At 34.1% G+C, this 14,335-nt stretch overlaps 1 protein-coding gene across 4 annotated transcripts in view; it reads right to left on the minus strand.

The window, feature by feature from the left end:
- RB1 (RB transcriptional corepressor 1) overlaps positions 1 to 14,335 on the minus strand; it is a 131,767-nt gene that overhangs the window by 101,467 nt on the left and 15,965 nt on the right. For all 4 annotated transcript variants that reach the window (XM_059996218.1, XM_059996220.1, XM_059996221.1 and 1 more), the window contains exon 3: positions 1,992 to 2,107. In XM_059996218.1, the coding sequence (XP_059852201.1) occupies positions 1,992 to 2,107 (116 nt within the window). The remainder of the gene's footprint in view (positions 1 to 1,991; positions 2,108 to 14,335) is intronic.

Consider the following 14,335-nt stretch of genomic DNA (forward strand, 5'->3'; position numbering starts at 1 on the left):
GAAGGTGAGAGGAAGGCAGGCAGACAGGCATAAAAAGCCATAATTAAAACACACAGATCTGTAGATAACTACATATTCTAGGAGCAGTGCTCCATGGATTGATAATGGTCCATAAACTGTTTACCAGTCCACAATTAAGTACAGAAATTGGGGGTAAACACTTAAAAGCTTTTATGGCAATTTGACACTAATTTTAATGCCTGCTAAATCCAATAATAAAAAATTTAGTCCTGTGTTTAGTATGATTTTTGTTTCATTTTTCTAGTAATTAATTTATATTACTTATTTTTAAAACATCAGTCTATGACATACTGGGAAGAAAAGAAACTAGCCCTTCACCAGAGTACTTTTAAGAAGCAGTGGTTTAGATAACATTCCTGGATAGTTATCAGAACACTGAGAGATGCCCTAAGAAAAAGTTGTACCAAATACATTACTATAATTATTGTAGTGATATTATTTATGATATGCCCATTTTATAAATCAGAGTTACTCTATGAATACTCAGAGAAAAAGTTTAGGAAAATCTTTTCCGGGAAAATTCTTTCACCTTATAGATAAAGGATGTAATAGACGTTCTCTGTCATATTTATTTGGCAGTCTATGGATAGCTATATAACACTGTATTGCAGTCATCTGTTTAATTTAAACTGGATGAGTTTCTCGAGGTCAGAGACTATATCTCACCTCTATATCATTAGAACCTAGTAGAGTAACACAGCGCCTAGCAGTTGGTAAGTTTTGTTTCCTTCCCCCTTTTTGTTTGGGGGGGTGGTGCGGGTAATAGGAGGAATCTACAGAAAAAAAGAGATCAAGACCTCATCAGCACCTATGGTGTTCCAGGCATTGACTCGAGAACTATTTACTTCTCTGCTCGTTATAAGTTATTTAATTCTCAAAATTCTATCAAGTAGTTAATAATTTTTATTTCGCAGGAAAGGAAAGGAACCCGAGACTTAATAAGGATAAGCAATCTGCTCCAAGTCATATACCTTGTAAAATAAACCCAGTCTATCTTAACCCAAACATTCATTCTCTTTCTGATCCTCAGAGGTCACGAAAACATATGCTGAATAAATGAATAAATCAACGTAAAATTTTACCTCTATATTTAGATTATTTTTCAGCTATATAAAAACTATTTTGATTTAGTGATTTTAGTTAATAAAGTTAAACTGTGAAATCTGTGAGAGGTAAACCAATTCATATTCAATAAGTTAAATATGAACATACAAGGCCTTTGTTTCCACATTTTATTTAGAGGTAATAAGAAAAAGTTACTAAAATATGCAACAATTTATCTCATTTACACAAAATACCAATTATGTCTAACTCTAGACGGTTTTATCCAAGAAAAAACATATACTACTATCTTTTTGGTAAAATTATTTACTGTTACATTTCATAAACATACTGCAAAAGAAATGACTGGAATTCCCAGAAGGCTTCTCTTGACTTACTGGAAACAGTAAACTCCTCTTATTAGGCTTAGAAACTCAATACAGACTTTAATTAAGTAATTACAGGGACAAGTATTATAATAGATACTCAACTGAACATACAGTCTCAAAACATATATAATTATAATATCTATTATATTAAATAATCTTAAACTTTAATAAATCAACTAAATTCCTTTAAGATAGACTCATACTACTTTTACAAAGGTTTTAATATATAAGTCTACTTCATAAATCTTTGCTTTTTTTGTCCATTTTATCAACAGCTACAATTAAGAAAGTTTACAGATAGTGAGAGACACAATGGAAATTTTCCCAGGACAGAAACTGCTACATTTTTAAGAAAGTGCGGCAAAAATACACCTTCATTAAGGGCTCTAATGGAGAACAGGAGTTCACTGGTTGACCTAAGTTTTCTACGTTTTATTTAATTTTAGCATTTTCCACTAATTCCCTAAAGTCTATTAAAATGATAGTTCAGAAATAGTTTTCTTTAATGGCAGAGGCCTATATTAATATAAGAAATTTTACCTGGTTTCAATGTTTTTCTGCAGCTCAGTGAAAGTGAACGGCATCTCATCTAGGTCAACTGCTGCAATAAAGATACAGATTCCCCATAGTTCCTTTTTCTTTTGAACATAACCTTCCTGGAAACAAAACAAGACAAAACAAAACAAAACAAAAAGGTTCAAATATTTCATTAAATCATTCACACACTGGATACTGTGCTAAAACTGTATTATATGCAACTTTTTTCTTATTCAGCATAACAAAATTAATTTGTTACTAAATCTTTATGAGGTCATATACTTGAGAGCATTTAATTCTACACTAGTAACAAACAAACTAGTTACAAAATTAGTAACTAAATTTTATACTATAAGGCAAAAAAATTACTAGAAAGGTCAAAAAGTTAAATTACAACTTTCTATAAAAAATCTAGGGGCCAGTCAGTTCTCTGAAGTAAATATTTTCATTTTTTAGTATTCCAATGTCATCAAAGCCAAGTTGAAAGATTTTAGGCTCCATAAAATGGACTCCAAAATTTTTTTTCTTCTAATTCACTTGTTCTTTTATCAATCTATTGATTCAAGTCTTTTTTTTTAATTTTTAAATTATTTTTATTTTTGGCTGCCTTGGGTCTTTGTTGCTGCACGTGGGCTTTCTCTAGCTGCGGAGAGCAGGGGCTACTCTTTGTTGGGGTGCTCGGTCTTCTCATTGCAGTGGCTTCTCTTGTTGCGGAGCATGGGCTCTAGGGCACGCAGGCTTCAGCTGTGGCACATGGGCTTAGTTGCTCTGCAGTATGCGGGATCTTCCCGGACCAGGGCTTGAACCCGTGTCCCCTGCATTGGCAGGTGGATTCTTAACCACTGTGCCACCACGGAAGTCCTGATTCAAGTATTTTTTAACCTTATGAAATTCGTATCTCTCAGTGCCCTAATTGCCTTCCTTGTAAAATGGAAATACATATTTCACTTTGTAAGAATTAAATGAGATTATATATATAAAGTCCTTAGATCTGGCATATAACTAATATTCAATGAATGATGGCTACCACTATCATTAGAATATTTTTTCATTATCACTAGAATACTTTTTATCCCGAAAAACACATATCCCTATTTAAATATGTAAGTTTTATAGGTAAAATTTGGATTATATTAAATTGAAAACAAAAGAAATACCAAATAATCTGATGTTCTATCAAACAGCTGGAACTGCTTATTACTCTTAACTGGAGATTACAATGGAGCTGAAAAGTATGTGATGCAATTTTATATCGTTCTGAAATCTCAATTATATAAAAGCTTTAGAAAAAAGAATTATTCTAGATTATCAAATTTTATGGATAATATGAAGCTTATCACTATCCAACTCTAAACTTTTCCTTAATTTTAGCTACTTGGGAAATAAATATTTTAAAACTTATATTACAACTATACACCCACTAGAATTGTTAAAATTAAAAAGACTAACAATATCAAAGGTTGATAAGGATGTAAAGCAATGGAACACTCAAACATTACTGATGAAAACGTAAAATGGTACAACCATTTTTGAAAAGAAGTTTGGCAAGTTCTTATAAAGTTATATACTTGCCATAACACTTAGCAATTCCACCCCTAGATATTTATACCCAAGAGAAGTGGAAACTTGGTACCTGAATGTTAACAGCAGCTTCATTCATAAAAACCAAAAACTCAAACAACCCAATATCCAAAAACAGGTGAAGAGATAAACTGTGGTATATCCATTCAATGGAATGTTATTCAACAATAAAAAGGAAAAGTATAAATACACACAACATAGATAAATCTCAGTTATTACACAGAGGAAAGAAAGCCAAATACAGAAGTGTACATGCTGTGTACACTTTGATTTCTACAAAATTCTAGAAAAGGCAAAACTAATCTTTAATGTCAGAAAGTAGATCAGTGGCTGCCTGGGGACAGGAGTGGATGTGTGTTGGGGAATGATGACAAAAGAGAATGAGACAACTTTCTGGAGTAATAAAAAATTTTTAGAGCTCAATGGTTAAATAACATTTGCCAAAACCTATTGAACTCTTCACTTAAAACTGGTTGATTTAGTGTATATAAATTATACTTCAATAAATTTGACATTGAAACTACACTACATACTTACTATTTCTGAAACTGAACAACACAGTATATATTGCTTGACTGTTATAATGACTATTAAGTATGTTTTAATAAAATGAACATAAACTCTTATATATATATATACACTTATAAATATTTACATTACTATGGTCAATTTCTCAGGAACTACTAAGATGTAAAAGGTTGGTTGTCTCTATAATAAACAATTTCCAAACTACCATGATTTTTAAATTTTTATGCTTAATTCTTATCATGATTTTGGTTTGCTTCTTTGCTCAGGCTATCACCTGTTGAACACAACTTCTCTCAATGTGTCTTCTTTCAGCAACTCCAATCTTTTTTTTACTCTTTTAAAGTTGGGAAATGAAGTATTAAGCTTGTTAAAACTGAGTATGTATTTTATTCATTTTTTTTAAATAGCAAATTTTATTAGGACATAGCAAATACGATTCAACACAAGCTCATTTGAAATGATAAAATGCCTAAATAAAATGTTGTATACATAGGTTCTGACTTTTAAGGACCTGAGGAACTTTCCTATAAGCAAAATGTGTGACCTTTATTTCAGATGATTTATAAATCTTGTTGTTTTTGTTGTTGATATTGTTGATGTTCTAGCTGTATCCCAATTAACTATATGTATAGATAAAGTGTTCTTTCTTCTTCATACACAGTTATCTATGGAAGAAAAATAAATGTTCCTTCTAAACTTGAGAATATTAAATATTTTAATCACCTACATTTGATTTAGTTCTTTAGAGGGAACCATATTACAGATGAGATCAATGTTATAAAACCAAATGATTCATGCACAAATATTTTTGTTAATCTATGTGAAGAAAATAATCAGTTTCCAATTAAGAGAGTCCTAGAAGTAGAATTTCTACATTAAAGTATTTAAGATTCTAGATATAGAATTATATATAGAGATAGAGATAGATATGGAAAGGGCTTGCATTTTAGTTGTAACCTATAACATCCACTTGGTCTGATCTTATATCTGGATGCCACCAAAATTTGCCAGAGGGAAAAAATTTACAAAGCCATGAAGATGAGAATCAACTACAAGATCCTACTCTATAATCATTCTGTTCACTTTTTAAAATAGTAGATTATACTGGAACACAAATAACATAATTTAACACAAAGTCATCTGATATGATAAATGCCTAAATGGAAAACATCAGCCTAACCACCATATTTGCAATCATTTAAAAATCATAGGGCTTCCCTGGTGGCGCAGTGGTTGAGAGTCTGCCTGCCGATGCAGGGGACACGGATTCGTGCCCCGGTCCAGGAAGATCCCGCATGCCGCAGAGCGGCTGGGTCCGTGAGCCATAGTCGCTGAGCCTGCGTGACCGGAGCCTGTGCTCCGCAACGGGAGAGGCCACAACAGCGAGAGGCCCGCGTACCACAAAAAAAAAAAAAAAAAATCATATATCTTCATATAGTTTTCTTTGCCTCTTCCAGTTTGTTTTTTTATATCTTCCAAAAGTTGATATCTCTAATAATTTTTAAAGAAATATTCATTAAAAAAAAAGAAAAAAAGAAATACTCATTATGCAACTGCCATGGTTTTATGACTTTGGGGATACAGTGATGAAAACAGAAACAAACAAAATTCCCTGTCTCCCTGGCACTTATACTTTTATTTATGTTAAGAACATGCTTTTTGGTGTCAAACATTCAAGAGTTTGAATACTCTAGTGGTATAACTGAGCAATGTGCTTAAATCCAATTAGACCTCAGTTTCTACTAAAATAGGGATGATAATATCTAATCAGAGTCACTATGAAAATTAACAGGAAGGACACTTTTTATTTTTATTTATTTATTTTTTGGGCCTCACGTGGTGGCATGCAGGATCTTAGTTCCCCAACCAGGGTCAAACCTGTGCCCTGTGCAGTGGAAGTGTAAATTCTTAACCACTGGAATGCCAGGGAAGTCTCTGAGGATGCACTTAAGTAATCAGCATGGTGACCGGCATTATACTCATTGAATTACAACCAATGAATTACAACCAATTCACTGATAATAGTGCTGCAGCACTATTATCAGTGAATCTAGCACTCATTCCTCTGTATCATATCTGTCTCAATACTATCCGTAATCCAACCTTCTCCACACCAAAAACATCCATTCCTGGGAATGCTAAGGAATGCTGGAGTTGTGTGTGTGTGTGTGTGTGTGTGTGTGTGTGTGTGTGTGTGTGTGTGTGTGTGTGTGTGTGTGTGTGTGTAAGAAATCATGTTTATTGACCTCCAGCCCCTGGAAATCACTGATCTGATTTCAATTCCTTTTCCAGAATATCATACAAATGGAATTATACAGTCTGTAGCCTTTTTCGTCTGGCTTCTTTCACTTAGCATAATGCTTCTGAGGACTCATCCATATTGTTGTATCTATAATATTAGTATTTATTCCTTTTAATTGCTGAGTAGCACTCCATTGTATGAATACCACAATTTATTTATCCACTCCAACAGCTGAATACACTGCTATGAATGAGGCTACTAACCCTAGCCTTAAATATTCAACTACAGATCTTTAGGTGGATGTATGTTCTCATTTTTCTTGGGTGAATATCTAAGTTGAGGAATGCTAAGTTCTATATTAAATACAAGTTTAAGTTTATAAGAAACTAGTAAACTGTTTTCTAATGTGGCTGTACCATTTTGCATTCCCACCAGCAACAAATGAGAGTTCCAGCTGCTTCACATCCTTACTAGCACTTAGTTTTTGTTTGTCTGTTCTTGCCTGTTTTTTAGCCATCCTAGTAGGTATGTAATGGTACCTTTTCCCAAGGACTAACGACATTGAGTATTTTTTCAAATCTTACTTAACATCCATATCTCTTCTTTGGTAAAGGGTGTTTTCAAATCTTTTGCCAATTTTCTATTCAGTTGTTTGTCTTATTAAGTTGTAAGAATTAGTTATACATTCTGGATTCAAATCGCTTAACAGATGTGTGTTTTGCAAAAATCTTCACCCAATCTGTGGCTTTTCATTTTCTTAAATATTGTATGCCAAAGCGCATAAGTTTTTAATTTTGATGGAGCTCAATTTATTACTTTGCTTTATAGATCACGCTTTTGGTGGTGCTATCTATGAAATCTTTGCTTAACTCAAGGTCACGAGGATTTTCTCCTATGTCATCTTCTACAAGTTTAGATCTACGATTCATTTGAATTAACTTTTATAAATGGTGCAAGATAGGGATTAAAGTTCTTTTTTTGCATATGGACGTCCAATTGCTCCAGCATCGTTTGTTAAGAGGAATATCCTTCCTCCACTGAATTACCTTAGCACCTCTGTGTGCAAAGACTGACTATATATGTGTGAATTCTATTTCTGGATTCTCTGTTCTGTTCCACTGACCTGCTTGTCTTTCTTTTTACTAGTACTACAATGTCTTGATTACTGTAGCTATGTTTTGTTCTTTTTTAGTTCAGTTTGATTCAAGATTTTTAAATCCGTAAAGGACATCTGATTTACTTCTAATTGTGCAGATTAAGAAATTAAAGACTAGAGTGTTGAGATTTGCTCAACACAGCCAGTCGATGCCACAGACCTAAAACCCAAGTTTCTTAACACTCAATTTAGTATTGTTCCATTTATTTAAGAATATTTCCTTAATTACATTTCTACATTGATGTTCCTAACATTTTCACTACTGAAATCCTTAATCTCATCACCCCACTAAGAGTCCTATACTCTTAACTACTTTACTATTCTGTACTTTTCATTTCTATTTTACTGAGAAGGTTAGAGAATCACAATACCAAAAGCCTCAGCATTTTTCTCCACATCAAATAATTTCTAAACACCATAAACTTCAGTCTTCCTCCAATGTCTCTGCATCTTCAACTTCCTCTTCTGACTTTAACAAATGGACATTCTCCTCCACTCTCAAATTAATATATCTAATCCCTCCGTATCTCCCACTTTGGATCACACTGCCTCTCATCTCCTTCAAGACCTAGTTTATTAATGCTTCCCTCTGTCTTCTGTAATTTCTCTAACACTTCTTTCTAAACACTTATTTCCCTTTAGATAAGCTTGCACCACCTTAAAAAAAGAAAAAAACCTATCCCTGGACTTTATCAAGCTACTGGCCTAACCACACATCTAAACCTCTCACTATTCTCACTATTCACATACATACTCATCATGTACACTCTCACAGTCACACCTACTGCATCCACTGAACACATCTACTATATAAGCACTATTCTACTGACGCTATTCTCGAAGTCTCCAAAGACTGCTCTCTTTCTAAACTGAATGGCCTTTTCTTTGGTTTCATCCACAAAGTCCTGTATACAACATCTAACACCACTGTAATGAAACTTTAGCTTTTTAGACACTCTAACATCCGCATTCTCTTTATTTCTCCCAACTTTTTCAGTGTTTCCTAATTCCAAGGACTTTTTCCCAGAACCTTCTCTTTTCCTCCACAATCTCATCCACTTCTATAGCACCCTCATCACCTCCATACAGGTGTTTCTCATATCTCATCCTGCTTTCCAGCCCTCACTGCTCTCTCAAGATCCAGGCCCTATTTTCCAATGGCAATTTACAACCTAAAATCTGTAACTGATTTGTTTTCTTGAAAATTTAGTTGAGAATTACGAAATGGGCTCAGAACAGCACCTTAAAAATTGTTAAAACAGAGGAAAAGTAATTTTTACTCAGCCAAAAGAATGACCAATAAATAAACAGAAGAAAAAAATGGGGAAAGGGTAAGAAAAAGCATTTTGCAAAAGAAAAAACAGTAATTTCCAATAAACATATTTTGAAAATACTGAACCTCAGAATAGTGTCAGTTGAAGGACAATTTGCAAATATGCATCAAGATCCTTAAGAGTTCAGTTTTATCTCTAAGAATTTATCCTATGAAAATAATTGGAGTGTTGAGTCAAGATTTAGTGTAATATATGTTCAAAGAATTATTTATAAGAGTAAAAATAGTGGGAAAAGCTTAAATATCTTTAAATAAAACGGTTAAAAAATTATGATAGATCTATATCATGGAATAACATAAAACTCTCAAAACATTTCAAAGATTTTAAGGACATGGGAAAATACCAAAGACATGTTAAGAGAAAAAAACACCAGAATACAAAATTCTGTGTATATTTTGACTCCAATTTTGTGAAAAAATTTTAAAAGGAAGGAAAGGCAAATATATATCAAAATGTTAACTATTATCTCTAGGTGGTAGGATTACAAATGATTTTCATTTTCTTCATTAACACTAGATACATTTTCTAAGTTACCTAACAACTATAAAATGGGGGGAAAGTAAGTCAATTTAAAAGTACTAAATTTATATAAAGCAGGAGAGAGAAAAATTAGGAATATTCTTGAGAAAAATCTTTAAAATATTAAAACTGTAATTACATATACTATAGTTTAAATAGAAATCTACAATCAACACTTAAGAGGCTACCTACTTAAGCTGTCGTTTAATTTAGTTCACCTGAACCACCCAATTGACAACCCCGAATTAGTGATGACTTGTACTTGCTTTATCACAAGCACTAACTTATAAAAGAGCTCCACCAAGTGGTAACATAAATCATCTTGGAAACATCTGAAAAGTAGGTTATCTTACTAGTCATGCTATCATAACCAACATGAATTCAAACTGAAATTTTAAAAGTTAAAAACACTACTCTCTCTTATCTTCCCTTTTTAAAATATCAGCCATGACCAAGATGGAAATAAGCCATAAGTAATATGCTCTTTATCTCAGGGTCAAAAGGATACATCCTTACACTAGATTCATGAGACTGTAATGCATGATTAGCCATAAAGTTACAAGTTAAATGTATTAGAGAAGTAGAGGTGATAAGAGCTGCCTTTATCTTCCACTCCTGGATTTCCTCCTTACCAAGGTTATATGTAGGAGCAAAAGGGATAACATGCTAATATGCCAGAAAATCCTTCCTCTCACTTGCATAATATTAGCCCTCAGCAGTTAGTGTTAAGGAAATTCTTTGATGTGGTCAGAAGAAGCAAAAGGCAAGAGTAGCACAGTCAAGAAGAATGTGAAAGCTCAATCATATTTGTACTCAATCATATTTTTGATACCATATTCAAGGGTGAACACCAACTGAATTAGCCATCCAGTTACACAATGCCTTTGTGGGGAGACAGTTGACTCTACTCCCAGAAAAATATGTACCTGGCAAGTTGAGATTCATCTAGCCTTCTGCCCAAGAATTTAGTACCTGGGGCTCCCTCCTTTAAGAGCTCTTACAGAACTGAATGGATAGGCCAATTTAAGCACTTAAGTAAACTTAAGTTCAGCTTACTTACTTGCTCAATTGTCCATATCTCAACTAGTCTGTAAGCATTTTGAAGGCATAATTATATCTAATACACCGTTATACCCCCAAAAACCCAGTACAACGTCCAGCACTAACTTGATGTTAAATGCACATTTTTTAAAAGAGCAGTAGCAACAGTCATCCCCCCGTATAGGATAGAATGACTTTTTTTACTCTTTTTCCTCCTAGTATGCTCAGAGAAACAAGCAGCAACTGAATCATGAGTAAAAAATATAAGGTAAGAATACTGGTTCTACTAGTTTCTTTAGCTCCTGATCACACATTGATAACCTAGTGAGTATCAACAGGACTAACTCACACAAACAAATGATACTACAGACCTCATTTCCTAAACATGTGATACATAACTGACCTGGAATTTAGTTTCTAGTCAAGCTCTCTGCTTGCTTTATTGAGTCAAAGGCCCAAAAGATGACCCACCCAAGAAGATATAGCCACAGAGGAGAGAAAACTGCCGCCATATTAAAACAACGACTAATTAATTGGTTTTTCTGTAAAAGATCAATGAAATCGATGTCTACCACTCTTAGAAACAAAGATGAAAAAAACTGAGGAAGTCAACTCCTACAACTCAGATTTAATTATATGTATAAAAGGTATCTTCCAAAGTTTGCATGTCAACTCCTTCTACCAGTATCACATATAATACTTGAAAAAAATGAAAACATAACTAATGAATAAATGAGTTGGCGTTAAAATGAAAGAATCTCAACTGGAAGGGAAATGAAAGGGATCATTGATCATCAAGTCCTGTGGTCTGGGAGTTTCTAGGGTTCCAAATCATAAAATGATAATCTTTGGCAAATGTGCTGAAATTTTTAAAAACTTAAGAGAACCCATATGTTTACTTTCAATAATGCCTCAGTAACTAAAGTACCAAATACTTCACTTTTGCTAGAATTCAATGCAGCAAGGTAACACAATTTACCTTTACATTGATAAAAAACACTGGCTGGCAGCTTTGTATGCCTTGAATAAAACTAGGAAAAATTATTATTTAATAAACTAAGTTTGGTAAACTTCTTAAAACAGATCCAAGGTGGGGAAAATTTGGTGGTTTCTGACTGCAATATATTGATAATTCTGATTCAACTTACCTTAAAAAAAAGTTTGTAGAATGAGAAAATCAGAGCACATATTGAAAAGAGGTAAATTAAAACAGGAAGAGGAATAGGAAATTTTGATAAAATAATTCACTTCAAAGCTCTCCTAAATATCTAGGTCTCATATAAACTTGACTATCTGTTTATAGCTGAACATGTAACAGGCAGAAATAACTACCAATCTGAACATCAATAATTATGAATATCAGGCCTCTAAAACTATAATGCACATAATAAGGAAAACATTAATTAATTCACTGATAGATCATTTACAATCATTTATTTCAAAACAACATATGTTTTATCTAAATTATATTTATATAGAGCATAAAGATGTTTAAAGTACAGAAAAACAAATAGTCCTATTAAATTGAGATTGAAGATATCCTAGCAAACCTGGAAGCCTATAACAATCTCCACAGTCATTCCAATCCTTTGGAAAAGAAGATGCTATATAGTGTGTGATGTATCCTTCTGGTATCTACTTCTAATATGGAGAATAAAACTTAGAGTTCATCCCTATGTTTGTGGGGAATTGAGGGAGGGGTAGTTTTTTAAAAGAAATACATTATAGCTGTTTTCAGTCATTTATATCCTAATATGTACTAAAAAGAATTTTTTTTTAATCTTAGAAAACTATATAAAATAAGACTCCAAAATCCAAAATATGTGGGTAAAGAAATTGGGCTTTTTAGGAGGGATAATTTTGTACCTTATTCTCTAATTCATTTAATTTATTCAGCAAATATTTACTAAATGCCTACCAAGCAGTAAGCACTATTATAACTGCTGGGAATACATCAGTAAACAAAATAAACATTCCTGTTTCCTGGAGCTGACATTTTAGGGGGAAGAGAACGATAATAAACAAAAATCAGTATCTATAAGTAAACTATATACTATGTTTGAAAAAGAGGCCTTCTCTGGTGGCGCAGTGGTTAAGAATCCACCAGCCAATGCAGGAGATACGGGTTCAAGCCCTGGTCCAGGAAGATCCCACATGCTGCGCAGCAACTAAGCCCGTGCGCCACAACTACTGAGCCTGCACTCTAGAGCCCGTGCTCTGCAACAAGAGAAGCAACTGCAATGAGAAGCCCGCACACCGCAACAAAGAGTAGCCCCCACTCGCTGCAACTAGAGAAAGCCCATGCACAGCAACAAAGACCCAGTGCAGCCAAAAATAAATAAAATTTAAAAAAGAAAGAGAGAAAAAAGAGCAGGGTATCGTACACTGTTGGTGGGAATGTAAACTGGTGCAGACACTATGGAGAACAGTATGGAGGTTCCTTAAAAAACTAAAAATAGAGCTACCATATGATCCTGCAATTCCACTCCTGGGCATAAATCTGGATAAAACTCTAATTTGAAAAGATACATGCACCCCAATGTTCATACCAATAGCCAACACATGGAAGCAGCCAAGTGTCCATCGACAGATGAATGGATAAAGAAGATGTGGTATATATACACAACTGAATATTACTTAGCCATCAAAAAGAATGAAATAATCCCATCTGCAGCAACATGGATGGACCCAGAGACTATCATACTAAGTGAAGTAAGTCAGACAGACAAAGGCAAGTATCATAAGATATCACTTACATGTGGAATCTAAAAAATGATACAAATGATCTTATGGACAAAACAGAAACAGATTCACAGACACAGAAAACAAACTTATGGTTACCAAAGGGGAAAGAGCTTGGGATTAACAGATACACACTACTATATATAAATTATAAAATAGGTGGACTTCCCTGGTGGCACAGTGGTTATGAATCCACCTGCCAATGCAGGGGACACAGGTTCGATCCCTAGTCTGGGAAGATCCCACGTGCCACGGAGCAACTAAGCCCATGCACCACAACTACTGAGCCTGTGCTCTAGAACTCGCGAGCCACAATTACTGAGCCCACGGGCCACAACTACAGAAGCCCACGCGCCTAGAGCCCGTGCTCTGCAACAAGAGAAGTCACCTCAATGAGAAGCACCGCAACAAAGAGTAGCCTGCGCTGGCCACAGCTAGAGAAAGCCCACACGCAGCAACAAAGACCCAATGCAGCCAAAAAAAAAAAAAATTATAAAATAGGTAAACAACAATGTCCTACTGTACAGCACAGGGAACTATATTCAGTATCTTGTAACAATACACACACGCACACACACGTGCGTAACTGAATCACTTTGCTGTACACTAGAAACCAACACAACATTGTAAACAACTATACTTCAATTTAAAAAAAAGCAGGATAAAGTGAATAGAGAATTTGAGGGAGAAGTAGGGGCAGATTACAGTATTAAACAGTCTTAGGCCTCACTGGAAAAGTGAGATATCAGCAAAGATTTTATTCTATGAGCAAAGACATAATCTATTAAATTTTTAAAATGTGAATGTCTTCTGACCCAGTGGTTTCACTTCTAGGAATCTACACTACAGCAGTACTCTCATTTGTGCATTAAATGTATATAAAAAGCTATTCACTGCAGCAGTTTGTAGTATCAAATGTTCAAAAATAAACTAAATGTTTGCTAACAGGGGAATATATAAATAAATTACACATCCATACAATGGGAAACACATCCACTAAAAAGATTAAGCTAAACACAGAGGGAGAGGTGCTCTTCAAGATACATCACTACATGAAAAAAGCAAGGTGCAGAAAAATGCAAAAACTAGAAACTTTTATTAGCTGCCTACAGAGGAAAAGCAGGCAGCTTAGGGGAAAGAATGAGAGAGACTTCTCACTGTTTACATTTTTATTTCTTTTGAATCTTGAACCATCTGAATCTAC

The sequence above is a fragment of the Delphinus delphis genome, chromosome 18 (assembly GCF_949987515.2).
Source record: "Delphinus delphis chromosome 18, mDelDel1.2, whole genome shotgun sequence".
Lineage (NCBI taxonomy): Eukaryota > Metazoa > Chordata > Mammalia > Artiodactyla > Delphinidae > Delphinus > Delphinus delphis.